Source organism: Gorilla gorilla, chromosome 7 (assembly GCF_029281585.2).
Source record: "Gorilla gorilla gorilla isolate KB3781 chromosome 7, NHGRI_mGorGor1-v2.1_pri, whole genome shotgun sequence".
In the NCBI taxonomy this organism is placed as follows: Eukaryota; Metazoa; Chordata; class Mammalia; order Primates; family Hominidae; genus Gorilla; species Gorilla gorilla.
The window spans coordinates 53,867,582-53,894,603 of record NC_073231.2 but is presented as its reverse complement, the minus strand read 5'-3'; the positions used below and the strand labels follow the sequence as shown (position 1 = coordinate 53,894,603).

At 45.5% G+C, this 27,022-nt stretch overlaps 1 protein-coding gene and 1 non-coding gene across 2 annotated transcripts; one reads left to right on the top strand and one right to left on the bottom strand.

The window, feature by feature from the left end:
• Positions 1-1,236: 1,236 nt before the first annotated feature.
• VXN (vexin) lies at positions 1,237-26,735 on the top strand. The gene is made up of 6 exons (XM_019032406.4): positions 1,237-1,745; positions 4,465-4,520; positions 13,611-13,764; positions 18,332-18,393; positions 21,780-21,877; positions 24,136-26,735. Exons 1-6 carry the CDS (start codon positions 1,676-1,678, stop codon positions 24,317-24,319), a joined length of 624 nt encoding a protein of 207 aa, XP_018887951.1. The 5' UTR covers positions 1,237-1,675; the 3' UTR covers positions 24,320-26,735.
• LOC115935636 (U6 spliceosomal RNA) lies at positions 9,429-9,533 on the bottom strand. Its single transcript, XR_004071263.1, has one exon. It is a non-coding gene; the product is annotated as a U6 spliceosomal RNA (small nuclear RNA).
• Positions 26,736-27,022: the final 287 nt, after the last annotated feature.

Here is a 27,022-nt window from a genome sequence, read left to right as displayed (position 1 = left end):
CCTGAGATTTTGTTTTCACCTGCGTCTGTAGCAAAGGCTTGCTGTCACTTCCATTGGTGTACCGGACTGTTGGTACTGAATTAAATGAGACAGGGAGTATTTAGCTGCTTTCCCCTTCCCTCTGATGGATTGTTTCTCAGTGATTGATGTTTATCCTTGTGCCTCTTTCCCCCCTCCAAAAAAATCAAATACCATCAAAACCAAGAGTCCATCAGACCCCAGAGACCTGAGGATAAACCGTAGTAAGGCAGCACGTGACTGTCCTTCCCCTCCTGCCTAAGATGCCACGTTAAGGAAACAGTCAAGGGCAATTTCACTCACCCTTGGAAGGAATCACGGTGGTGAAAACTTCTATGTTCTCGTCACTGCAGCTGTAAATCTGATGCACCATTTCAGCCTCCTCTTCCCGAAGTGCCTGGGAGCTGGAGGCCTCTGTCTCTGGACCCCTAGTCGCGAGGCATCCTAATCCAGTCTGGCTCAGGGATCATTGTACATGTATCACATATACGATATCATATATACAGATGATATATATGATATCATATAAACACATGATATATATGATATCATATAAACACATGATATATATACACATGATATATATGATATTATATACACATGATATATGTGATATCTCATATATACACATGATATATATGATATATGAAACAGTATATAACGTGTGACCTGTATATGTAGCATAATAGGATTTATAAGATAATAAATATATAGGATAAATATATTAGGATATATAGGGTAATACAAATATATATAGGGTAATACAAATATATACATATGCTATATACATATATCATATATACAAATATATATGATATATATACACATACATATATACATATGATATACATACATATATAATAAATATGATATATGGGACAGTATATAATCTGTAACCTGTATATGTAGCATAATAGGGTTTATATAATATATTAGGATATATAGGGTAATACAAATATAACTTTCTATAATTTGCTCCTTGAACATGGGGCACTGCCTGTTGCCATGTCTCTGTGAGCACCTAAGGGTTATACGCGGAGGTACCAAACACAGGACACTTGAGAAATGTCAGCCTTGTCATGTAATGACATGAGGGGAAAACACTGGAGAAACAGTCCTTTTGTTTAAAATAGAAACTTCTAAGAGAGCCAAGTTAGCACATGACAAATTACTGAATATCCCGTTCTCCTGGAGGGGAGAAAAAAAAAAAAAGCCCCTTCATTTCTGAAATGAGAAAGGGAATTGCTGGTACCAAAATTCACGTTTCCTTTTTGGTGGAAATTCTCCAGCCAAGCTTGGCGCTAACAGAGTAGGCGATTTCACTTCGTCGTCACCTCACAAAAGGCTTCCAAATTCACTGCGGCAGACACCGCAAAATGAAAATGTTAAATACATCCTAGCTGGGAGGGGATTGAAGCCTCCAGGCTCAATCAAAGGTTTGCAATAATAGGATTCATTTAAAAAAAAAAAAAAAAGGACAGATGGGTTTAGAAAATGTTGCAGTGAAGACTGGAACGAGATGAGCTCATAGCACCAGCCTGTCTTTTGTGGACCCGCACAATGATCCCTGAGCCAGACTGGATTAGGATGCCTCGCGACTAGGGGTCCAGAGACAGAGGCCTCCAGCTCCCAGGCACTTCGGGAAGAGGAGGCTGAAATGATGCATCAGATTTACAGCTGCAGTGACGAGAACATAGAAGTTTTCACCACCGTGATTCCTTCCAAGGGTGAGTGAAATTGCCCTTGACTGTTTCCTTAACGTGGCATCTTAGGCAGGAGGGGAAGGACAGTCACGTGCTGCCTTACTACGGTTTATCCTCAGGTCTCTGGGGTCTGATGGACTCTCGGTTTTGATGGTATTTGATTTTTTGGAGGGGGGAAAGAGGCACAAGGATAAACATCAATCACTGAGAAACAATCCATCAAGGGGAAGGCGAGAGCAGCTAAATACTCCCTGTCTCATTTAATTCAGTACCAACAGTCCAGTACACCAATGGAAGTGACAGCAAGCCATTGCTATGCACACAGGTGAAAACAAAATCCCAGGGTAGCTAGATAGAGACTTTCATTTTTTCCAGTGAGCAAGTGGGTTCTGAAATGAGAACAGCTGGCTTAAAAGTATGATTTCTAACTGAGCCATGCAAAGTGCGGAGAAATACTCCCGGTGGCTGCTTGAAGTCCAGTGAAGCCGTCAGAGAGCGCCCTGACCCTGGGCTGGCTTCTCCACAGAACCCAGGGCCACCTTGCAAACTTAACCTGGAACTAATGCTGCCAGAGAATGCGACACGAGAATCTTGACTTTATAAGCTCTTGTGGTCCTCAGTGAACGGTGTTAAGGGCTTTGTGTGAGGGTTCTGATGACTCCAAGTGTCTGGTTCCTGGTCAGTCCCCTCAGCCTCTCCTAAGCATGGCCCCCTCTCCTGCCGCCTCTGTTCTCTGCCTGCGCTCCTGTCTTGCCCCCTCCCATCCACCTCCATGACTCAGGCTTAGCCCCTGGTCTCATTGTCAGCCTTGAATGAAGTAGGCTGGGTGTTTGCTGGTGTTGTGAGTCCACATTCAAACAATTCCTTTCTTCCCCTGTGTCAGCCGTTGACAGGGCCATTGCACAGTGGGGCAGGGAGAGATTCCGTTTGGCCACAAAGAGACAGCCTGCAGGACATAAATTAAGCTTTAGACATTTACTGCCAGATCCAGAGAGAGGGAAAAGAGCTGGGAGTCTGCTGCCCACGTGCAGGAGTTGGAATTCCCTCTGAAAACTCTGAAAGTCCAAGTTGACCCTCGGAATCAGCAGTTTCGCTTTTGGGTGGAACTCCTCTTACCCCTGGATGTTCACGGTGGCATTGATTCTAAGAGGGCACTACTGAAAATAACCTGAGTGTCCATGAAGAGGGGAATGGTTAAAATGTGGTGCTGTCATGCTGTGGAATACTATACAATGTCAACAGGAATAAACTAGATGTATGCATGTGAACATAGGTAGATCTAAGCATAATGCTGAGTGCCAAACAAACAGGCTGAAAAATTATGTATGTAAGATAGCATTTCTGTAAATTTGAAAATATAAACCAATACTATATATTGTTTATGGATATGTATCTAGAGAAAAATACAAAAACATAGACCAGAAAGATACAGATAAAATTAGTGATCTCAGTAGTCTTGGGAAGGTAGGGAAGGAGAATTAGGGAAGGGTAGAAAGAGAACCAAAACATCGCCTCTGATTTTGTATTTCTTGTATATGAGAAGAAAACAAAGTAGAAGGAAATATGAAAATGTTACATGTGTTTATTTTCTATCATTTACTTCCATTTACAAAATTTTTAAAGGAAGAAAAAGTAAAAACGAAGTGGTTAAGAGACTGCTGCCACTTCTGCACTGTGTGACCTTGGGCAAGCTACTTAACCTCTCTGGGCCTGAGTTTCCACTGCTGTAAATGGGAGAAACAAGTTATCTTCCAGGATCATATGGGGAATAAATGAGTAAATATATAAAGCATCTAGAACAGTAGCTGGCATGTAGTAAGCACCATTAAATACATCACTTACAAAGTGATTTCCAATTTTATTTTGTATTTAGAATAATCAACATGATCAGTCAAAGATAAATATTTAATCTTATCTTTTTTTTCCTTCCCATTTTCATTCGTGGCCACTTCCTTGTGGTACAAGAGTAGCTACCTTGTGAAGTTGCTGTAAAACCTTTTCCCAACCAAGTAACATGTTTAATGGTTAATTTCTTTAAGCTTTTTTATAATTGTGGTAAAATATGCATAACAAAATGTACCATTTTAAAAACTATTTTTAAGTGTACAGGTCAGTGGCATTAAGTCTATTCACATTGCTGTGCAACCATCACCCCCATCCATCCTAGCACTTCTTCATTATCCCAAACTAAAACTCTGAATCCATTGAACACTAACTCATTCCCCCACTCTTCCAGCCACCAGTAACCACCATTCTACTTTCTGTCCTACAAATTTGGTTTTTTGTCCTTTTGTTTGTTTGTTTTTCTGTCTCTATGAATTTGACTACTCTAGGAACCCCATATTAAGAGGAATTGTAGACTATGTGACCTTTTGTGTCCGGCTTATTTCACTTAATACCATGTTTTCAAGGTTCATCCATGTGTGGCATGTATCAGAATTCCATTCCTTTTCAAGGCTGAGTAATATTCCGTCACATACAGACACCATATTTTGTTTATTCATTCATCTGTTGGTGGACATTTGGGTTGTTCCCAAACTTCAGCTCTTGTGAGTAATGCAGCTATGAACTTTGTACTCAAGCCAAGTAACATCTTCAATCGCAACAACCCTGTCTCTTTTTCCCATCCCCTCCTCTATGCCCCTGCCTCGCCACAGATTCAAACCTTCTCAGTGTTATTACTGTAGCTACGTCAGCCTCGCTGGTGTTGTCTAAAACCATTTCTTTCTCTCTGTCTTTGCAGTATCCAGTCCAGCCAGAAGAAGAGCCAAAAGCTCTCAGCACCTCTTGACCAAGAATGTAAGGAAACTTTAGTTTTGATGTTCTTTGGTTGACTTTCATTTAAAAAGCAATGCCAGGCTTCTTCTTCACTCTCCCTCCCCAGCTCTCAGTGGCCAGGAGGGTTTCAGTGTTCCATGTGGTGGGTGCTGCACTCTCCGTTCTCCACTTAACCAAAATAATTGACAAATGTCAACCAGACACCAAGTGACCCTGAACTGGACCACTTATTCTGCCATTTTCTCCAGGCACAGAGAGTAAGCCTTGTTTTATGCACACTTTTTTTTTCTTGTTTAAACAGAGTTCACGATGTGGACATAGCATTCCTGATCTAGGTGTTTTCCTATCGTTGGCATTCGTAATGTTCCATTTTTTTACTACTATTAATAGCACAGCAATGAATGTGTTTATATAAAATACTATTTTTTTTTTTGAGATGGAGTCTCTCTCTGTCGCCAGGCTGGAGTGCAATGGCACAATCTCTACTCACTGCAACCTCCGCCTCCAGGGTTCAAGGGATTCCCCTGCCTCAGCCTCCCAAGTAGCTGGGACTACAGGCGCACGACAGCACGCCTGGCTAATTTTTTGTATTTTAGTAGAGACGGGGTTTCACCATGTTGGCCAGGATGGTCTCGATCTCCTGACCTCATGATCCATCTGCCTTGGCCTTCCAAAGTGCTGGGATTACAGGCATGAGCCACTGCTCCTGGCCAAAATACTATTCTTTCGGATTAATTCCTCAGAGCATAGGCCTCAAAGTAGAAAAAACAGGTAAAAGGATAAGAACAATTTCATCCATCCATCTACTCCTTCATCAAATATTTGCATTCCTACTGTGTGTGACAAACATTGTGCTAGATGTAGAGAATTGTGATTTGCTCAAACTAGTTCTTTTTACAGTTTTGTCACATACTGTCAGGAATTCTGAACAATTTGGGGGCTTCCAGTAATGCTTGTCCATTTACCACCAACATCACCAGCATTGGCTTTCCTCTTTTTGTATTATGTTTTGCTGCTTTAACATGCATATGCATTACTCTAAAATTGGTTTACATGTCTTTAGAGCCTAATAATGCTGTGCAATTCCCATTTTATATATAAATTTCTTTACATAAAACTGGCAATACATCTTTGCACTTCTTTAAAGTTGAAACTGAGTTGTCTCCTCTTGGTTGTACTGGAGTTTCTATTTCTATGACAATTTTTCATAGGATAGCATTTCAATTTTTGAAGTATCTCAATTTTCAAAAGCCTATTCTCCATTAAAAATTTTTTCGACTGGGCACTGTGGCTTACACCTATAATCCCAGCACTTTGGGAGGTTGAAGCAGGAGGTTAGCTAGAGCCCAAGAATTCGAGGCCAGCCTGGGCAACATGAGACCCCGACTCTACAAAAAAGTCAAAAAATTAGCCAGGCGGCCAGGCGCAGTGGCTCACGCCTGTAATCCTAGCACTTTGGGAGGCTGAGGCGGGCGGATCACCCGAGGTCAGGAGTTCAAGATCAGCCTGGCCAACATGGAGAAACCCCATCTCTACTAAAAATACAAAAATTAGTTGGGCATGGTGGCACATGCCTGTAATCCCAGCTACTCAGGAGGCTGAGGCAGGAGAATCGCTTGAACCTGAGAGGCAGAGGTTGCAGTGAGCCAAGATTATGCCACTGCATTCCAGCCTGGGCAACAGAGCAAGACTCCGTCTCAAAAAAAAAAAAATTAGCCAGGCATGGAGCTATGCTCCTGTTGTCCTAGCTACTTGGGAGGCTGAAGTGGAAGGATCATGTGAGCCAGGGAGTTCGAGGCTAGAGTGAGCCATGGTCATGCTACTGTACTCCAGCCTGGGCAAACAGTGAGACCCTGCCTCAAATAAAAAAATAATAATAATGTCCTTTGAATGAGATGGAGTTTTACTAGTTGTTGTTTCTATATAACATGTACATGTAATATAGAAACATGTACATGTAAATGTATACATGTATATAAATGTATTACCTTTTTATTTCCAAAAGCAGTATATGCTATATAAAATTTTATACAATACAGTAGTCCCCCCCTTATCTGCAGGAAATATGTTCCAAAACCTCCAGCGGATGCCTGAAACCATGGATAGTACTGAACCCTGTATCACTATGTCCTTTAAATCTTTTGTGTGTGTGTGTGTGTGTGTGTGTGTGTGTGTGTGTGTGTGTGTGTGTCCTTTAAATCTAATAACCAAGATGGCTACTAAGTGACTAACAGGTGGGGGTTGTCCACAGAATGGAGACCCTGGACAAAGGGATGATTCATGCCCCAGGAGGGGCCATGCGGATTGGTGTGAGATTTCATCACACTGCTCAGAATGGTGCAAAATTTAAAACCTATGAAATATTTCTGGAATTTTCCATTTAATATTTTCAGACTCTACTTGACCAAGGGTAACTGAAACCATAGATGAAAGGGACTACTGTATACTATCAGCAAATCCTGAGAAGCTGCAGAAGACAGGGGTTAGGTACGTAGACTTCAGAGTCAAATGGCCTGGGTTTAAATCCCAGTTCTATCCATTTCTAGCTATGTGACCTTGAGCAAGTTGCTTAGCTATTGTGGAACTCAACTTCCTTAGCATTAAATGAGGATAATAAGAGAACATTTCTCAAGGACCACGGGAAGGAGCAAATGATTTTTTTTCTTCTGCAACAAAAGCCACATTTATTGTTTTTTTTTTCTCTTTTTTTTGGCAAATGATTTAATGCATATAAAATGTTTAGTCCAGAGCCTGACACATATAAGCATTCAATAAGTATTGGGTTGGTTTTTTTTTTGGTTTGTTTTTTTTTTGGGGGAGGGGACAGGGTCTCACTCTGTCACCCAGACTGGAGTGCAGTGGCGTGGTCTCAGCTCACCACAGTCTCGACCCCCAGGGCTCAAGTGATCCTCCCTTCTTAGCCTCCCAAGTATCTGGGACTACAGGCATGAGCCACCACACCCAGGTAATTTTTGTACTTTTAGTAGAGACAGGGTTTCACTATGTCACCCAGGCTAGTCTCAAACTCTTGGACTCAAGTGATCCACCTGCCTCTGCCTCCTCCCAAAGTGCTGGAATTTGCAGGTGTGAGCCACTGTGCCCAGCCAGTTTCGTTTTTTTGTTTTTTGTTTGTTTGTTTGTTTTTTTGAGACACAGTCTCACTCTGTCACCCAGGCTGGAGTGCAGTGGCACCATGTCAGCTCACTGCAACCTCCGTCTCCTGGGTTCAAGCAATTCTTCTGCCTCAGCCTCCCGAGTAGCTGGGATTACAGGCACCCACCACCATGCCCAGCTATTTTTTTAAATATTTTTATTAGAGACGGAGTTTCACCATGTTGGCCAGGCTGGTCTCGAACTCCTGACTTCAGGTGATCCACCCACCTCGGCCTCCCAAAGTGCTGGGATTACAGGCGTGAGCCACTGCGCCTGGCCCAGGTTTTTTTTTTTTTTTTAAGTGAAAAATTTCCATATATTAACCTATATTATGCCTTATTGTCTGATAATGTATTGCTTTGCAATTTGCTTTTTTCTCTTAATAAATCTTGAATATCTTTCTATGCCAATTCATCTGTATAGCTCTACCTTATTCTTCTTTTATATACACGAACATTTTTAAATCTTTATTTATTATTATTATTATTATTGATAGGGTTTTGTCATGTTGCCCAGGCTGGTGTTGAACTCTTGGGCTCAAGCAAACCTACTGTCTCAGCCTCCCAAAGTGCTGAGATTACAGGCCTGAGCCACTGCGCCTGGCCTACCTCATTCTTTATAGCGGCTGTATAATACAACATTGTATGAATGCTCTATAATTTTTTTAACCCAAACCAAACCTGAAGTTTTCTAGATTCATTATTTAACCAAATTATCGATAAATAGGGTTCCCCACTTTTTCTATTAAACAATGCCACAACAAATTCTTGAACATATTTTTATGTTCTGAAATGATTCCAAGGATAAATTCATAGATATGAAAATCCTAGGCCAAAGGAGATACACATTGAAACAATTTTATAGCCACTGACAAATTCCTAGCAATTACATTTTAAAATACCTTTTCCAGAACAGCTGAGCCTATACTGTGTGGCATCAATGTTGTTAGTCTTTGACAATCAGATAGGTAAACATATCCTGTTTAATTTTATTTCTATAGTACTGATGCGATTCTTCATCTTTTCATAGATGTATTGATCATTTCAACATTTTTTTCCCTACGGTTTCTTACTCATGACTTTTGCCTATATTTCTCTCAGTTATATGGCTTTTTCTTATTTTAGATTTAGGGGGTATGTGTGCAGGTTTTTTAGATGAGTATATTGCATGATGCTGAGGTTTGGGCTTCTAATGATAGCATCGCCCAAGTAGTGAACATCATACCCAATAGGTAGTGTTTCCACCCTTTCCCTCTTCCCTTCCTCCTCCTTTTCGGAGTTCCCAGTGTCTATTAGTCCCATCTTTGTGTCTGCCTGTACCCAATATTTAGCTCCCACTTATAAGTGAGAGCATGTAGTATATAGTTTTCAGTTTCTGTTCTGTGTTAATTTGCTTAGGATAATATCCTCCAGCTGCATTGCATCCATGTTGATGCAAAGGACATGATTTTTTTTTTTTTTTTTGAGACAGAGTCTCACTTCATTGCCCAGGCTGGAGTGCAATGGCGTGATCTCAGCTCACTGCAACCTCCGCCTCCTAGGTTCAAGCGATTCTCCTGCCTCAGCCTCCGAGTAGCTGGGACTACAGGTGCCTGCCATCATGCCCGGCTAATTTTTTTTGTATTTTTAGTAGAGACGGGGTTTCACCATGTTGGTCAGGTTGGTCCCAAACTCCTGACCTCAAATGATCCCCCCGCCTCGACCTCCCAAAGTGCTGGTATTACAGGTGTGAGCCACCACACCCAGCCAATTTTGTTCTTTTTTATGGCCGTGTAGTAAACATACAGAATACTTCATGAATTTGCGTGTTACCCTTGCACAGTGGCCATGCTAATCTTCTCTGTATCATTTCAATTTTAGTGTATGTGTTGCTGAAGCAAGCGCTGTATGCCTTTTTCGAGAACCTTTTGTATGTTAAGAAAGAGAAGGGTTTTTAATGGATGGAAAATTTGATTGTAGGGCAACTGATTCTGATCCTTCTCATGGTCCCTGAAAACTCAATCCCAGAGTCTAGAAGGAAAATGCTCCCAACTTTCAAGGAGCAATGGGTGAGGTGTTCTCAAAAATGGAAAGAGAAGGGGTTGTCTGTGGGTAATTTGGAGTTTAAGAAAGTTTCACCACAGATCTTTCAGTCTTTTGGTCAAGAAGTTTGGCTCTTGTCTTCCCATATTCAGTCTTCCTCCAGGTGGACAGCACAGGAGTGCTCTCTGGCTTTTTGCACTTTCCTCTGAATTTCTAATTTCCCCTAACAGTTTAGCTTAGCCCAGCCTCTGCTTGTAAAACTCAGCCCCAGCCACACAGACCATTCAAATTAGAAGAGAGGCAAGTTCTCTTAGTCTACCTCCTACTTTTGCAGATGGGAAAAGTGAGTCCCAAAAAGGAAAGAATTGTCTCTGGTCTCTTGTGTCCCCAACCAACTGACCCTTGGCTTCCCTTTGAGTCTTTGTCTTCTCCAACTTGGTGATCTAAAAGCAATTGTGATTGATTATCTTGGTGAGGAAAATAATTCTTATTTTGCAACTGTACCATATTTACAACTTCCTATGTCCTCAAATTTGTATTTGTATCTCTTCTTATCCCTTAGACTACCATGTGAATGGATGTCAGGTTCCTTCTTCTCAAATACCTCTTTCCTCCCTGAGCAATCCTTAATGTCAGCTTTCCTTCCTCTCTGACTCCTCTTGAATTGTATTTCTTCCAAATTCAAGGCAAAGCCTTATACTGTTCCTTCTCTAGACGGCCTCTCCAGTCTTTAATTTTTTTAATTCTTAGACAATTTTATGGACATTTTGATCATCCTGATGCCCACTATCATAGGAGTAACCCAAGGGGATAAACTTACACAAAGGTGTGGGTCAGTTAAGCCTTCTGGCATGGAGCCACAACAATGAAGATTCGTGGCCCCTTCAGAATAAGCAGGCGGTCAGCCATCAGAAAAGATGGATAAATGAGATTGCAAAGGTCACATTCTTCTCAGATTTCAAGCTTGTAAGGAGGAATATATGTGGGGTTCTCCTGATTTTTTGAAATGCACAGAGCGCCGTGCACGGTGGCTCGCACCTGTAATCCTAGCACTTTGGGAGGCCTAGGCAGGTGGATTAGCTGAGGTCAGAGTTCGAGATCAGCCAGACCAACATGGTGAAACCCCATCTCTACTAAAAATACAAAAATTAGCCAGGCGTGGTGGCAGGCGCCTGTAGTCCTAGCTACTTGAGAGGCTGAGGCAGGAGAATTGCCTGAACCCAGGAGGCAGAGGTTGTGGTGAGCCAAGATCATGCCACACTGCACTCCAGCCTAGGCGACAGAGTGAGACTCCGTCTCAAAATAAACAAAGAAAAAAAAAAAGAAAAAGAAAAGAAATGCACAGAGCAACCAATTGCACTTGCACTTGTAAATTCCTATCTGGATGTAGGCCGTTCTTCTTCTTTTTTTTTTTTTTAAGACAGGGTCTCACTCTGTCCCCCATGCTGGAGTGCAGTGGCATGATCAAAGCTCACTACAGCCCCCACCTCCTGGGCTCAGGTGATCCTCCCATTTCAGCCTCCCAAGTAGGTGGGACTACAGGCATGTGGCACCACACTCAGCTAGTTTTTGTATTTTTTTGTAGAGACAGGGTTTTGCCATGTTGCCCAGGCTAGTCTTGAACTCCTGGGTTCAAGTGATCCGCCGCCTCATCCTCCCAAAGTGCTGGGATTACAGGCATAAGCCACTGCGCCCAGCCTGAATGTAGGCACTTCTATGGGTTTACCAAGAGCACCAACTTAGGAGGCACGAAACCATGGTTCTCATCCTGGCTCTGTCCCTTACAGTTCTGTGGTCTTGAGTAAGACACATGGCCTCTCTTGGCCTCCGTTTCCCTATGTATAAAATTAGGCTAGAATTGGGCTATAACATTTCTGTGAATCCCCTCAGCCCGAAAGCATTGTGATTCTCTATTATCTCCGTCTTCTTGACTGTCTTTCTAACTGTCTATCAGCGATCTAGGTGACAAATAAGGAGAAGTGTGAATCAAAGACGTCAGCAGATGGGATCCTGAGGCTTGTGTGTTAGCCCGTGTCTTCTGCTTTTCCTATCTTGACCTCTCTATGACCAGCAAGGAAGTATTACTTTATTGTGGTAATGCTTGTTAGTCTAATACATTCCCCAACTTCAGCTGGCAGTTTGCTGACCTAAGAAAGGAAAATTCCGGCATTCAACCCTTATCTCTCCTCCTCCCTGCTCATTGACATCCCATACCACCATCCTAATTCTCTAATCTTGCTCCTATACTCAGGATGCTAAAGAGCCTCTACTCAGACCAGTGTGTTCTAAGACCACCAGCAGCAAGCCCAGACTGTGTCCTGTAGACCAGAAAATAAACCAGGCTGTCAGGAGCCTCTCAGGAGGCCACATCCCATCCATTCAGCTGTCTGTTCCCTGGGACGGGCCTAACACACTGAGCTGCAACCATCTCAGAGCCTCCATTATTGTGGAAAATGAGAACCAAGTATCAGGCCCAGCTAAGAAACAGGAAGGCTCAGAGCTGGGCCCTTCTCCTCTTTCATTTCCTGCTACTGGCATCCTTTGGTGGGCTGGAGAAGAGGAGGCACTGTCCCCAGTCGCGACCTGGGAAATAACTGGCCTCCTTGCCACCCCCAGGAAACCTCCTACATCCATCTGGCTGCTGGGCTGAGCAGCTAATGCCACTCCACTCTCTCCCTCCCCATTCTCCCTCCCCATTCTCCCTCCCCACTGTGCAGAGAAGAGATGGGGAGGTGGTGGTTCTTGTTCCTGAAAGGGAACATTTGTCTCCCTTTCAGAGAAGGAAATATTGGAAGGCAGCGGCAGTCTTCCTGTGGACTCCAGGCTTCACATCCTGCCTTACTTCCTCCTTCTACAAAGTGGGTCTGAAAACCCCACAGCAGCCCTCACTCCTCCTCTCCGACAGCGATGCTGAGAGAATGAAAATAAAATCAGGAACAGCTGTGATGAAAGGGCTGCCCACCACCGCCCCCCCACCCCCAGAATGAATGACCCAGTGTCCTGCCTATGTATAAACATGCAGGATCGAAGCCCAAACTACCAAGATTCCCCTTCACGACTCTCCATAGTAAGATAAAATGGCTACTATTTGTCTCAAGTTTTTACACTTATATTATCTCAATGATTTAAGTATTTTTATTACAATTTTTTCAAAAAAAATACCATTTTTAAGGCCCATTTTGGTGGACTCTAACAGAGTAATTTCCCAGTATAACTACTCAGCAGGTGGTGATGACTGAAAACATTTTAGCATTGGGCCCTTTGTTCCGGCTTATCAAGATTTCCGTGCACAGAACCACACACAGTGGAAATTCATCTCCCAGCTCCACCCTGACCCAGGCACTCTGCACTGGGAAGTGGGGACGCAGGTAGGAGAGCACCCCGTGCCCCCTGCTCCATTTTGCCAGGAGCTTCTTTATTTTTAAAAATCTGAGACTGAGTTGGGCCTGAGCCCTCTCCCTAGGTCTTCGCTCTGCTAGAGCATCCAAAAAGTTGTCCTCTGCATGAACAAGGGCGTTGTCCACTCAGCTACAAAGACTGTAAGACCTCGATCTCCAGAACTGTCCTGTTTCATTGCCTGTCCTGTTGTCAAAACACGTCAGGCGACCGGGCAGCTGGCCTGCCCGTATCTCTGGCCTGATGGTCCAGGCTCCTGACCCTGTGAAGGGCCTGCTGTTGAGGAACACCCCTGCCCGCTCCAGAACCCTCATTTGCTTGCCCCATGGCACCATTTGGCAGTCTGAAGTCAAATAAAACAGTCACTTCTGGCCGGTTTCCTGCCCAGATTTTGTCGCTGTTCCTAGAATTCACTGGAATCACGAAGGATCCAGAAACTCCCTCAACGTGAGCTCCATCTGCAAAGCTCCTGCCCTGGGGTTCCATGGGTCCCTAGGCCCGAGCAGAGGAGTAGGCTAACCGCGTTTCCCCCGCCCGGCAGGTGGTGATCGAGTCGGACCTGTACACGCACCAGCCCCTGGAGCTGCTGCCCCACCGCGGAGACCGTAGGGACCCTGGCGACCGCCGCAGGTTTGGGCGGCTCCAGACCGCGCGGCCGCCCACAGCCCACCCCACCAAAGCCTCTGCCAGACCTGGTACGTGAGTCCCGGCCCCAGCTCCCCGCACCTCCCTGGGCGCAGAGACCCACTCAGAGCCACCACAAGCCCAGGTCAGGGCAGCGTTGGCGGTGGTTGCGGCCTCAATCGCGCCAGGTGACCAAGCACCTGTGCTTTCCCAAGTAAATGCTGTTTCCACCACAAAAGCACCTGCTCTCAGGCCTCACCTTAGCCCCACACAGCATCTTCTACCTATAAAACAGTCGCTCCTAGGTGTGCGTAATGAGTAAAGATGCTCTTATCTAATCTTTTTTTTCTTTTTTTTCATTGAGACAGGGTCTCACTGTGTTGCCCAGGCTGGAGTGCAGTGGCAGCAATCACGGCTCACTGCCCTGGGCTCAAGCCATCCTCCCGCCTCAGCCTCCCTGGGACTACAGGTGCACAGCCACCATGGCCAACCAATTTTTTTTATCTTTAAAAGACGGGGGTCTTGCTATGTTGCCCAGGCTGGTCTCGAACTCCTGAACGCAAGTGATCCACTGGCTGAGGCCTCCCAAAGCGCTGGGATTACAGGCATGACCCACTGAGATGGGCCCTTATCTGCTGTCTTGCTCCACGGGAGACCCTACTGTATTCTAGAGAGAGTGTAAATCAGAATGCTGTGGGGGAGAGAAAACCATGACCCATGAAGCAAAGGAGGATCACATAATTTATTTAACAGAGAGACAGACAGTGTGTGTGTGTGTGTGTGTGTGTGTGTGTGTGTGTGTGTGTGTGTGTGTAAAATTGTACAGGCTCTTCATAAACTGCCATCATAAAATCTTACCATTCTAAATTTGAATAACCTAAACAACAATCTATAACAAGAATGTAGGAGTAAGTTTGTCTTGAAAACTGGAAACATTATAGTTTTACCCTGGATGCTATTTTTTTTTAATGCCTTCCACCCCAAGCAGATAACCAGGAATCTGCCTCTAGCCCACCCAAGTCTATGGTGGTATTGTGCCTTTAATTGCTGGTTTAGGTTATTTCTGTTATGCCCACAACCTAAAGTTATTCATATTTTAACTCCAAAAATACACAATAGAAAGTCCAGGGTGTCCTTCTGAAAGCCTTCGGGCGTTAGCAACTTTGCATATTACAAGGACTGAAATAAGACTCTACTGAGTATAGTCCCTTCCTCCATCCATCTTTGAGTTTTCCATTTGTAGATGCTAGACCAAGCCACCAAGATTTCTTTGATTGCTAAGAACCTAATCCTGCTCCTCTGATCCTTTGCATAAGAACTCATACATCAAGCTATATTCTCTATTAAGTGGTTACATACACGTATATGTATGCAGAGTTTGAAAGCATTAGGAAAACCACAATCTGCCTTGCAAATTAAGACGAGATAGATTTTTCTCTGTGTCTATATATAGGTGGGTGGGTGGGTGGGTGGGTGCATGTGTGTGTGGAAAGAAGAAGAGACAGAATATTTATCTTTTCTATAAAATCATAAAGTGAGTTTAGAGCCATGCTTCTCAAATTTTAATATGCAAAAGAATCACCTAGGAATCTTATTTTTATGCAGATTCAAATTTAGTAGGACTGGGTAGGCCCCAAGATTTTATGTTTCTAACAAGCTTCCAGATGCTGCTGCTCTGGGCACAACATATTGAGCAGCAAGGATTTAGAGAGGATCTAATGTGGTGGTTCTCAAAGTGGAGTCCCAGGAGCAGCAGCAGCAGTCTCTGGAAAATTGTTGGAAATGCAAATTTTATTGAATTAGAAACTCCAGGTTTAGGGAACATTAATCTGTATTTTAACAACCCTCTCCCCACCATCCCTCACTGCCTCCGCCCCACGTGATTCTAATGCACCCTGAACGTAGAGAGCCTCTGATTTACTGTAACTGCCCCTCTGCCAATTTCCAGAAGAAACCGAAACCATAGAAACTGTTTGACCTACTCAAGGTCGCATTGCTTGTGAGCAACAGAGCCAAGATTGAATCTCAGGTCTTTTGATTCCCTGGCTAGTGCCTCTTCCCCACAGGGAATGTCTTTCCAACTGTCTAGTTTTAAGGATCACTTTCATTCCTTTCTAAGTAGTTTGTGGAAGCTTGGGCTGCCTGAGTCAGTCTTTTATTCTGAAAGACAAGAGCAATTAAGTTATGATATGGAGAGAATCTGCCCAGCACGTGACAGTCAGCTCATGCAGGAAATATGCCAGCGAGGTTTCAAAAAAAGAGAGAGAGAGAGACCGAGCTGGGGATTGGTTAAATTCCTTCACCTCCTCCAATCTGATAGATTCCAGAGTGGGTGGGAGGGAGGGAATGTTTCTGAGTCAAAGCCAGACCATCCTCCTGTCAAGAAAGTTGCCTGTTTCCAGGGAGCTCAGATTTTGGAACTGCTTTTTTCCTGGGCCATAGAAGGCACCTGGACGCGCAGTAGCCATCTCACCTGGGAGAAAGATGCTCTGGGGAATCTTGGGAATTGTAAGAACTCTAAATGCAGAGACCTGACTGAGAAACTCTCAGGTGCCTGGAAATGGGGCAGTTCCCAGTCCCGGGCCTGGGAGAATTGGCTGCCTCCAGGACTTCTTCAGAGATGTCCTCAGGCACCTCAGAACCAACTTGTTCAAGCCTTTCCTCTTTTCTCAGTGGGGGCCATTATCCACCGTCCCAGCAAGTCCCCGGGATGTTTCCCCTAATGCCTCCTTGTCCTCCCCACACCTTCGACATGAAACACTGACGGCATCCACTCCTAGGTATTTCTCTCCTAGCCCACTTGGTACCTACCTCGAGCCACCCTGGCTCCCACTCCCTTCATCTCGGCTGTGTAGAGAACATCGTCAGTGAAGGGCCCAGCCTCCAGCCCCTCCCACCAGGCTACCAGAGAGGTCCACTTGGAGCAGAAATCTGCCCCTGTGCTCCCTCAGCTTTAAGTGCTGTGTCCGTTCCTGGCCCCTGCCCTCCAGACCACACTGACCTCTCCAAGGCTACCTCCTATGACACCCCTGTCCCCACCGTTCTATCACGTAGAACAGCCCTGAGCTGGGGGTAGTTCTGTGACAGCTCCATGATATCCTGCTTCCCAGCACTTTCCCTGACACTGTTCTCTCAGCAGATTGCCTTCCCTGTGTCTCTCCACCTGGCAAACTCCACCTTCTCCTAGCCGGGGTAGAGGGTTACTCAGTCAAGCCTCCTTAACCCTGCAAGACCACCCAAAGTCAGTTCGCTACTCCCTAAATCACCCTTACCTGGCTTCATCATAACTGTTATGTATCTCTAAAGCCTCGTTTCCTAGACTAGAAAGTGCAGACTATTCGAAATCAGCCTGGGCAACATGGCGAAACCCTATCTCCACAAACAAAAATTAGCCGGGCGTGGTGGTGCGCACCTGTGGTCCCAGCTACTCTGGAAGCTGAGGTAGGAGAATTGATTGAGCTCAGGAGGTCAAGGCTGCAGTGAGCCAGAGATTACGCATGCCACTGCACTCCAGCCTGAATGACAGAGTGAGACCCCATCTCAAAAGAAAAGAAAGATTGTGGTGAGGATTAAATGAGATAATACTTTTACGGTTTATGCTCAGCACAGTGCCTGGCGTACAGACAAAAATGTGAGCTGCTATTATTATTAGTTACGCCAGGGCTCCATTCATTATAGTTTAATCTTGGTAGTCTTGTAATACTTGATTTTATTTGCATTGAGGTGTTTTCTTGTGGAAGGGGAGTTATTTCTAGATGCTATAGTACAATCAGATGGGGCTTGTCCTGGGACATCTGCCCCCAGAGAGACCTGTGCTGAAAGCCAGCTTTCCCCTACGTTTTATCAGCTACCTCAGCTCAACACTTGAATCCTTAGAAGCTTCAGAGTAAAAAGTACTCAGAATTAGGTTGGGGCACCAGGAATAAAGGCATTAGGAAGAAGGTTCTCTAAGGTTCTCCACCCATACATCTCGTAAAGCCAGTGTCCCAGGATTCTGATCTGATACACTCCAGTCCTTCCATGTTATGGGGCTGCACTTCCTTCCCAGCACAGGCATGACTTCTCTGCTCAGTTTTAGAGGGGTGTCCACAGCACCGTGTTAAATAACTGATCCCAGCTATAAAGAGTTAATTCCAAGAACCTGTTTAACTTCTTGTGATCTGAGGCCTTGGGAAGGAAGGAAGAGCTGAAGGCACATTCTGAGCACCTACTGCATGCAGACACAGTGCTAAATGATCCACATGTGTGATCTTATTTTTAAATAGACTTTATTTTTAGAGCAGTTTTAGGTATACAGCAAAATTGAGCTGAAGGTACAGAGGTTTCCCATATACCTCCTGCCCCCACACACAAGCACAGCCTCCCCCCATCAACATCCCCCACCAGAGGGATATGTTTGTGATAGTCAATGAACCTACATAGACACACTGATCTTATTTAGGCCTTAGTTCCAGCTCCCCTAGAAGAGTGACAGTTGCCTTGTGGCCTGACCCTCCTGCCTGGTTTTGCTGCTTGGTACAAAGGCCTTTAGAAATTCCCTGGCGTGGTTGATCGGCTAACAAGGTAATTGATGCAGGGCCAGTGGGAGGCAGAACACAGAGTACCACTGAGTAATATCTCCTCTGTTCAACATTGCAGTGGGGATTTCTGAACCCAAAACATCAAATCTGTGTGGGAATCGAGCATATGGAAAATCTCTGGTAAGTAAAATAAGCCTGCTTAGTTGTATCTGTTGTGCATTAAACTTCTGGTCATGTCTGATTCTCCTGTGCCATGAAGAGAGACTCAGTGTTCTTTGTTCCAGGCCTGAGGATTATTAGAAAAGCATAACTGGCAGTTCTTTGCTCCCAAAAGCTCTCAATTGGCCCTAATTTGTACCCTTGTGGAATATCCCTGGCTGCTTCTCTCTTTCTTGTGAGAAATTCCGCTCTTAGGCAAACAAAAGAAGCTATTATCCAATAGACATCTTATACATGGTGAGGGGTGGGGGCAGGAGGGACTGGTTTCTATCACAGGACCCCGCCAGGTAGAAATGCCTGACTAATTCCCAGGCACAGCCACAGGGGAAAAGAGAGGTGAGGTTCTCAAGCACTATGAAACACAAAACACCAGTGTCTTAGTTAGCACAGGCTGCTGTAAGAAAATACCATAGACTGGGTGGCTAAAACAACAATTTCTCACGGTTCTGGAGGCCGGGAAGTCCAAGATCAAGGTGCCAGCAGATTCAGTGTCTGGCGACGGCTCTCTTTCTGGCTTGCAGATGACCACCTTCTCACTGTGGGTTCACACGGCCTTCCCTCTGTGCATGTGGGGAGAGGGAGATACCTGGCATCTCTTCCTTTTCTTATAAGGGCACTGATCTTATCATAGAGTCTCCACCATCATGACCTCATCTAAACCTAATCACCTCCCAAAGGCCCTGCTCCCAATACCATACATCCAGGACTAGGGTTTCAACACCTTGTAGGGGGCTCCGGGAAAAGCATTACCTGCTCAGACTGGTCTGAGTCAGGCCGAAATGATCAAGCTTTTATGTTCCCTTCTCACTCCATCAAGGCATGTGGGCTGTCCCAGGAAGGGTGTGACCTTGACAAGGTGGCCCTCTACAGCCAAGCCCACCTGAAGGAGCTAAGAGCTTTCTGCTACCCACCCTGCTGTCCTCCCTCCCACAGCTGGGCAGCTGTCCTTCCTTGAAGGGGATGGGGTGGCACATTTTCAGGCCTATCAGTACATCTCCCTCATCTCTGGGCAGGAATGTCGGGTTCCCTCTCGGTTAGCAGAGTCAGCAGTGGCTGGAGGTGAGGTCAGCTCAGGCATCCTAGACTCTTTGAGTATCTGCTGTCAAGATCCATAGGTGGTGCAATGTGAGAACCGGAAGAGACCCAAGTTATTGTGCCAGGCCCTCATCATCACAAACAAATTGGACAGAGATATGGGTGCTTCGCTCCTGGTCTGGGCAGGAGACCTAATCCAGGGAATCTCATTTAGGTCATCACTATTCTAGGAAAACCACACACAGGGCTGTTTCCCCTTCCCCAACCTGGTACTTAGGGGAAAACAGGAGGTCTGGGCAGTTGATGTCAAGGGAAGATTATCAGGCTATGACAGCTCCAACAGCTGCCCTCACCTGAGCCAGAGAAAAAGCAAGGTTAAGAGGAGGCAGGTAGCTTATGATCTTTGACTGCCTGGCCCCAGCCCTTAAGCTGGCCTCAGACAGTGCCCTTGGCAGACAGGCAGTGACAGCAGGAGTCCAGAGGAAGCTGGGATGGGATAGGGTGGTGATGGGGATGTAGTTACAAAGGGCGGGGAATAAGAATGAAGAGGAAGAGGCCAGGCACAGTGGCTCACAGCTGTAATCCCAGCGCTTTGGGAGGCGGAGGCAGGTGGTCCCCTGAGGTCAAGAGTTTGAGACCAGCCTGGCCAACATGGCAAAACCCCATCTCTACTAAAAATACAAAAATTAGCTGGGCGTGGTGAGCCATGCCTGTGATCCCAGCTACTCGGGAGGCTGAGGCAAGAGAATCACTTGAACACAGGAGGCAGAGTTTGCAGTGAGCCAAAATCTGCCACTGCACTCCAGCCTGGGCAACAAGAGCGAAACTCAGTTTCAAAAAAAAAAAAAAAAAAGAATGAAGAGGAAGAGGAGGCAGCACAACAGACCCTTCCTCAGGCCTGGAGACAGTGGGGCTAGGGTCTCACAGCTTATCAGAAATCTGTGACCCCAGCATGGGAGAGCAATCCAGGGCCCACACAGCTAAATCCAAGTCAATGCGAAGTGTGCTAGGTGAGATTGGCCTAAGGAAAGGGGAAAAGAGTGAGAACAAGTCCTTTCACCCAGAGATAAGGGGGTGCAAGAGTTCACCGGCCCATGGCATAATGGGAAGGAAGCGTTTGGACGGACCACAAGGTGGCACAGCAGCTCTGCCCACAGTCGGCCAGCTTGGGGTGGGAGGAGGGGTGAAGAAGGTGCCCTTGACCAGGAATTTCCAGCAATTTTAGGAATGTGGTGACTTGAAGCCTTGGATAGGGCTTAGGGGGAAGAACACAGCACAGAGTGTGTCTATTGTCTAAGCAGCCTCTGGACTTAGCCCTGTTTAGGCCATTGGTTAATTTTCAGTTAACTCTCCATGTTCCTGAGTACTTGTCACTCCTTTGGGAGGGCTGAGGAGGGCTGCCAAGGGGTCCAGTCCCAGACCCTGTTACCCACATAGACACTCAGTGCTGTGGGAACCTGAGGACAGAGAAAGATCAACTTGGGCCACCAGCCTCAGGGAAGGCTTCCTAGAGGAAACAGCCTTGAAGGCGAGACAGATGAGGCCTCAAGTCAGAGGGTGAAGGAGGAGATGTTGCCGTGCCAGCATCAGAGAAGGGAGCACCCACTGCTGGGAGCGGAGCTACTGACACACACGGGACCAATGGGAGGCCGAGCTGCGTAGATAGAGGGCGTCCTGTGCTGAGGAGCCTGGAGGAGCAGCTGCAGAGTCAATCTGCCCTGCAAGGTGGGTGGGCGGGGTTGGAGTGCCTTATGCTTCTACAGTCCAAGGAGGGGCATGAGGAATGTGGTGGATCTGGTCGGAAGCAAGGAGGTCCGAGGTCACTGTCCCTTGAAGGCTGCAGCGGAGGAAACGGAGAGGCTGGGCTGGCCCTACCCTACGTAGCCTAATCAAAGCAAGAACCTGCAGGATTTAGTAACAAACTGGACACCAGTGATGATGGAGGTGTGAGGGTGGCAGTTGCCATATAAGACTGAGCTGCGCGGTCTCCAGTTTCTCGTTTCTCTCTCCTGAGTTTCTCTAGGTCAGTGGCTCAAAGTGGAGTCCCAGGACTAGCAGCACCAGCACACCTGGGGAATTGTTAGCAATGCAGATTCTCAGGCCCACAGCAGACCCGCGGACTCAGAAGCTGGGGTGGGGCCTGGCACTGTTTATCAAGCCCTCCAGGGCAGTCCCACACCTGCTGAATGATGAGGACTATGCCCAGGCGGTGGTGGTTCCATTCAGTCACCCCCACTTGCAGATAGCCTCAGTCAGGGCCAGAGTGGGAAGGCAGATGCATCCTCACACTCCCTCCCGCTTCCTCATGACAGATACCGCCAGTGCCCCGGATCTCAGTGAAAACTTCGGCCTCTGCCTCACTGGAGGCGACAGCCATGGGCACAGAGAAGGGAGCTGTTCTGATGAGAGGGTAAGTGCTGCGTCTCTGGCCCCACCGCCTGTGGCCTCCCACTGTCCTGATCCTTCCTTCCCCAGAAGAGCACCAGGCCGCCTGGTTGACAGACCCTCGAGAGGCCAACACAAACCCATGCCAGCTGCAAATTATCTTTTAATGAGGCCAATAATCCTGGGTCTCTGCAGCGCCTCATCAACTGTTTCCCTAGGATTAAGCAGGAGGGTTTTTCATGGTTTCCACTTCATTAACGCCACTCTTTAGGCTTGGAGAAGTCATTTGGGAGGTTTTTTGGTTAATTAGATGAAAGTAATCACGAGCCATATTCAGAACCTCCCATAGGCATGCAGGCGTCAGAAATATCTCATGAGTAAGTTCAAGATCCCCTGCGCACTGGTTAAGAAGTGTGTCGAGTACAAAGGTTTCAAACCACACTTGAAACTGCAGTGTGACTGCTCGCTTTCATCCAGAACCGGCAGCTAGGGAGGCAGGAGCGGATAACCCCCGACACCCCTCAGTGACACTGCCTTCTGCCTTGTACCAAGACAGTGAGTCTTCAACTCAATTCAGCACATACCTGTATGCCCCGGACTACATCCTCCACACCGCAGGCAGCAGAAAAGGCGTTTCAGGGTGGCAAAGGGTTGGGTTATTTTCTCAGATCTGCTTTCTAGCCTGGAACTGCCACCAACCCACCATGACTTCAGGCAAGTTATTCAGCCTTCCTGTCCCCCTGTTCAAAAACAAAAAGGTAAAACAGGAATCACAGGGGGTACCCATCTTAGGGGGTTGTGGTGAGAATTAATTTTTTGGTTTTTGTTTTGTTTTGTTTTGAGAGGGGGTCTCACTCTGTTGCCAGGCTGGAGTGCAGTGGCGCAATTTTGGCTCACTGCAACCTCTACCTCCGGGTTTCAAACAATTCTCCAGCCTCCCAAGTAGCTGGAGCTATAGGCGCCCGCCACCACGCCCAGCCGATTTTTGTATTTTTAGTAGAGATGGGTTTTTGCCATGTTGGACAGGCTGGTCTCAAACTCCTGACCTCAAGTGATCCACCTGCCTTGACCTCCCAAAGTGCTGGGATTACAGGCATGAGCCTCCACACCTGGCCTGAGAATTGAAAGAGATAATATGTGGAGAGCTTAGCACAAGCTGTTGTCAACGTGTTTCAGGAAACTTATCTAGTAGTTGGGAAGCTATGCACTTGGGAACATGTTGGATGCAAGCAGGCGGGGCTCCAGACTACACTGTCAGCCTGAGTGCTGCACACTTTGAAAGCACTGGGAGGTCAGAGCAAGAACAGGCTAGTGGGGAGCACTTCTGAATGACAGAAGATTGGCTAGAAAGAATTATAAAAACCAAGTCATGTGTTACTCAATGTATGGGGACTTAATTGAAGAAAACAAACAAAAAAAAATTTCTTTGATTCTATTATATCCAATAAATATCCAAAAAGATTGGATCATATTTATTTTACCTTAATGAGGTACAATTTTTAAGTGGCAATAGCTGTTGCTGGCTGCCGGTGTAAACCAGCAAAAACTTCACTGTGCCGTGACAGAGGCCAACCTTTCAGTCCACGTGGCTGCGTTGCAAAGGGTTCTAAATGGCTCCCTTCTCTCTAAACTCAGTCATTGTCATTTCAATTTGTTCCTGGACCCTAGTTACAGAAAAGAAAATTAAGCCCACCATTTCTTTCACCTAAGGGGAGCAGGGGTTAAGGCATGAACACATGTTGAGGCCCACAATGTGCCAGATGCTTCACTCTCTCATTTTCCTCCTCCAAAAAGCCCCAGGAGTTAGATGAGATTATCCCCATTTTGCACATGAAGAAACTGAGGCTGGTAAAGGTTAAGTCACTTGCCTGAGGTCACACAGCAGATGGGAAGCAGGATTCCATCCCAGACCTCATGCTCTTTCAGTAGCTACTGTTTGGGGACCTGTCCTTTCCAGCAAGTTTGTTCACATAGAGGCTGAAGGGGTAGGGATGCAGAGCCTTTGGCAAGACCAGACCCAGAGCAGGGGGACAGGAGCAGAACTTGAAATCCCATGAACCAGTGTGTTCAGGGTCACCTCCTCCATTCATGCCATGGGAAGCTTTCCCCAAGGGAAGACGTTCCTGTGAGGGTCCCAACAGTGACCTTACAGCTATGTGGATCCCGGTCACAGAGGAGGAGCAAAGGAGAGAGAGCTCTGGCCACTCTTCTCGAGGGCAAAAATGAAGTTTGGCTTGTGAGCAGACCACCCTCCCCACCCACCCACTCCTGGCTTTTCTTTAGATCCAGACATCTCAAGAAGATGACTGAAGAGTATCCAGCCCTTCCCCAAGGAGCGGAAGCCTCTCTACCACTGACTGGCAGTGCTTCCTGCGGTGTCCCCGGCATCCTCCGGAAAATGTGGACAAGGCACAAGAAGAAGTCTGAATATGTGGGAGCCACCAACAGCGCCTTTGAGGCCGACTAAAGGTGACCCTTTTCAAGTGCCCTGTGTTGGCCAAGGTTCCCCGGACAAGAGGAAAAACCTTCAGGATTGAAACTGAGCCACACGCACCTCTGCTAGTAGCTGGTCCAAACCCATTATCCTCCCTCACTCATTGATTACCCTGGGATAGGGCACAGGAAAGAAATGTCCCTCGAAGGCAATATAAAACTGCCCCTTCTTAGAATTGCTAAAGCCATTGGTCTGAAAGTGACTTTGGGAGGTCATAAAGTTTGTATCTCTATCTTTAAGCAAAAAATTAAACTTTCCCAGCTCATTTTAAAGACCTCCAAGGAAGGAAAAAAGCAATTCCTCTGTCTTCCTTGTGAGTTGCTCTAAAGTGTGTGATTTTCTAGTGTAAATTGACTTTGAGGCACTTGTAAACACAATGGTTCTTACTGTTTCCATTACTGCATTTACTTCACCTTGACAAGGTACAATTTTCAAGGACAAAGCACTATATATAAAGTTAGTAGTTCTAATATCCACTTGAGAGTATACTCAAGATTGATTTTCATGGCCATCTGGCATGATTGCATGAATTCTCTATTCTTTTATGTGCAGTTTTTCTATAGAAAAACATTAAAAGTTAAATGTTGACTGCTAATGTTTTCTGAAGTGGCATAGTCTAGTGGAATCAATAATCCCTTTCTTTGGTATAATAATTTGAACTTTTGAAAGTGCTTTCTCATCCATTATCTCTTATCTTCACAAAACCCCTGTGGAAGAAAGCACAATTATTCCCAATCTGCAGAGGGGGAAATGGAGGCCTTCAGAGATTACAGGACCAGATACCAGGTAGTGGAACCAGACAGCAGGTCCTTAACTTCTCTCCAGTGGACTCCCTGCTTTGCCTACTCTCTAGCAACTGACTTGGGGAAGTTTTTAAATGGTGAGAGTGTGTCTCTGGGGGCAACCATTGAAAAGAAGACTCTGATATGTTGGAACAAGTAAGGGATTTGAATGAAATACACTATTATATCTTATATGTTAGCTTGAACCAGAAAAAGTTGACATTTTTGTAGTCAAAAACAGTTGAGCATCAATTTCATATGGTTCAACCTCATATATGATACTATGCTTTTCTTCTATCAATGAAAATGTCGTCATCAATTCCATTGTCAACATTAGTAGCCTTAAAACAATAACATAATAATAATGATGATAATGATACTTATAGCTATCATCTATTAAATGCCTATGTTTCAGGCATGATACTAGGCAATTTACATATATCATCCTAATCTTTCTAAAAACTCTATTAGGTGGCCCTATCCACTTAATAGATGCCAATTCAAAGAGGTTAAATGATTAGACTAAGGCACCTAACTTATGTGAGTGTCAGGCTTCAATGCCTGTGTTAGAGCTACTCCTTCACACAAAATAGTTCAGAACATAGAGAAGGACCAAGGTTAATAAATGATTTTCATCCCAAACACTAAACATGATTGATGGGTAGAGGCTGCCCGAAGTCCTGTGTAAAGATGGAATCTGAGATAGAAGAATGCAGTGGTCAATTAGTAATGCTTGCCCATGGAGGGATTAGTGACACATGCCTTGTATATTTGTCATCTGTGGCCTAAACTCTGCCCCTGAAGGTTTGTTTTCTAATTCAGAGGTTTAAATTAATCTAGCCCACTTAATAAAACCAGAGATCCTATGGGAAATTTAGCCTAAGACAGTGCTGGAAATTGCCATATGTTGATACAAAGAAGTGTTTGGCCACATTACAGGTCTCAGACTCAACTGCTATGTATGACTGCCGCTCTGTGCCTATGTCTTGCTTTTTTGCTGAGTTCCCTGTTTCCATATCTCCAGGTGAACCATAAGAAGGCAGAGGGTGGCTGAGAGGCCTGGGCCTCTGGGATTCCACCTTGCTATCTCTGCTCTTCAACCATTGTTTTAGACTCTGAACACCAGATCCTCATATCTGAAAGTGATTTGGAGACCTGGGCATCAAGTGCTCTTTTAAGAAGGGGCTATCCCAGAGGACTGTTCAAAAGTCTTATTCAATAGAGATGTTGGAGTCCAGAACAAAGTTAGGGAGCAAACCAGTAACCTATGCTGGTCGTAACAGAGGATTCTACAATTATGTTTGTTTTTAAGACAGGATTTTGCTGTGTTGCCCAGACTGGTCTCAAACTCCTGGGTTCAAGAGATCCATCCTCCCACCTCAGTCTCCTGAAAGCTGGGATGACAGGCACATGCCACCACACCTAGCTCCTTACAACCATTTATTTTAACTTATTTCATTTATAACTGGTATCTTTCATTTGTATGTGGCAGCTAGAGATTTATATAGGATGGAAGTAATTTATTTTTAATTTAAATATTTCATGTTGAACTGTTTGCCTTGTATGGAACATTTTACTTGGCCAATTCAAATAAAAATAAAGTCAGCTTTGTTTGTGACATTCATGCGCCACCGTAAGAGCATGCCTGAGGCTCCCTTGTTGAATAAAACAGGCGACTTTCACGAAGGGAAAGAATTAGGAGCCTGTACCTCACTGCTCCTTTAAATGAGAGGGATGGTAAGAAAGAACCCAGCGTGTTCTTTCCATCCTAAGGCAATGTCTGGTTTTGATATTACGGGCACTGCTCAGCAGTTAACAGGAGGGTCACTTCTGTCAGGGCCTGGACTGGCCTGACCTGTCCCCCCTGGGCTCAACCTCCTCCTGCTGATGCCCA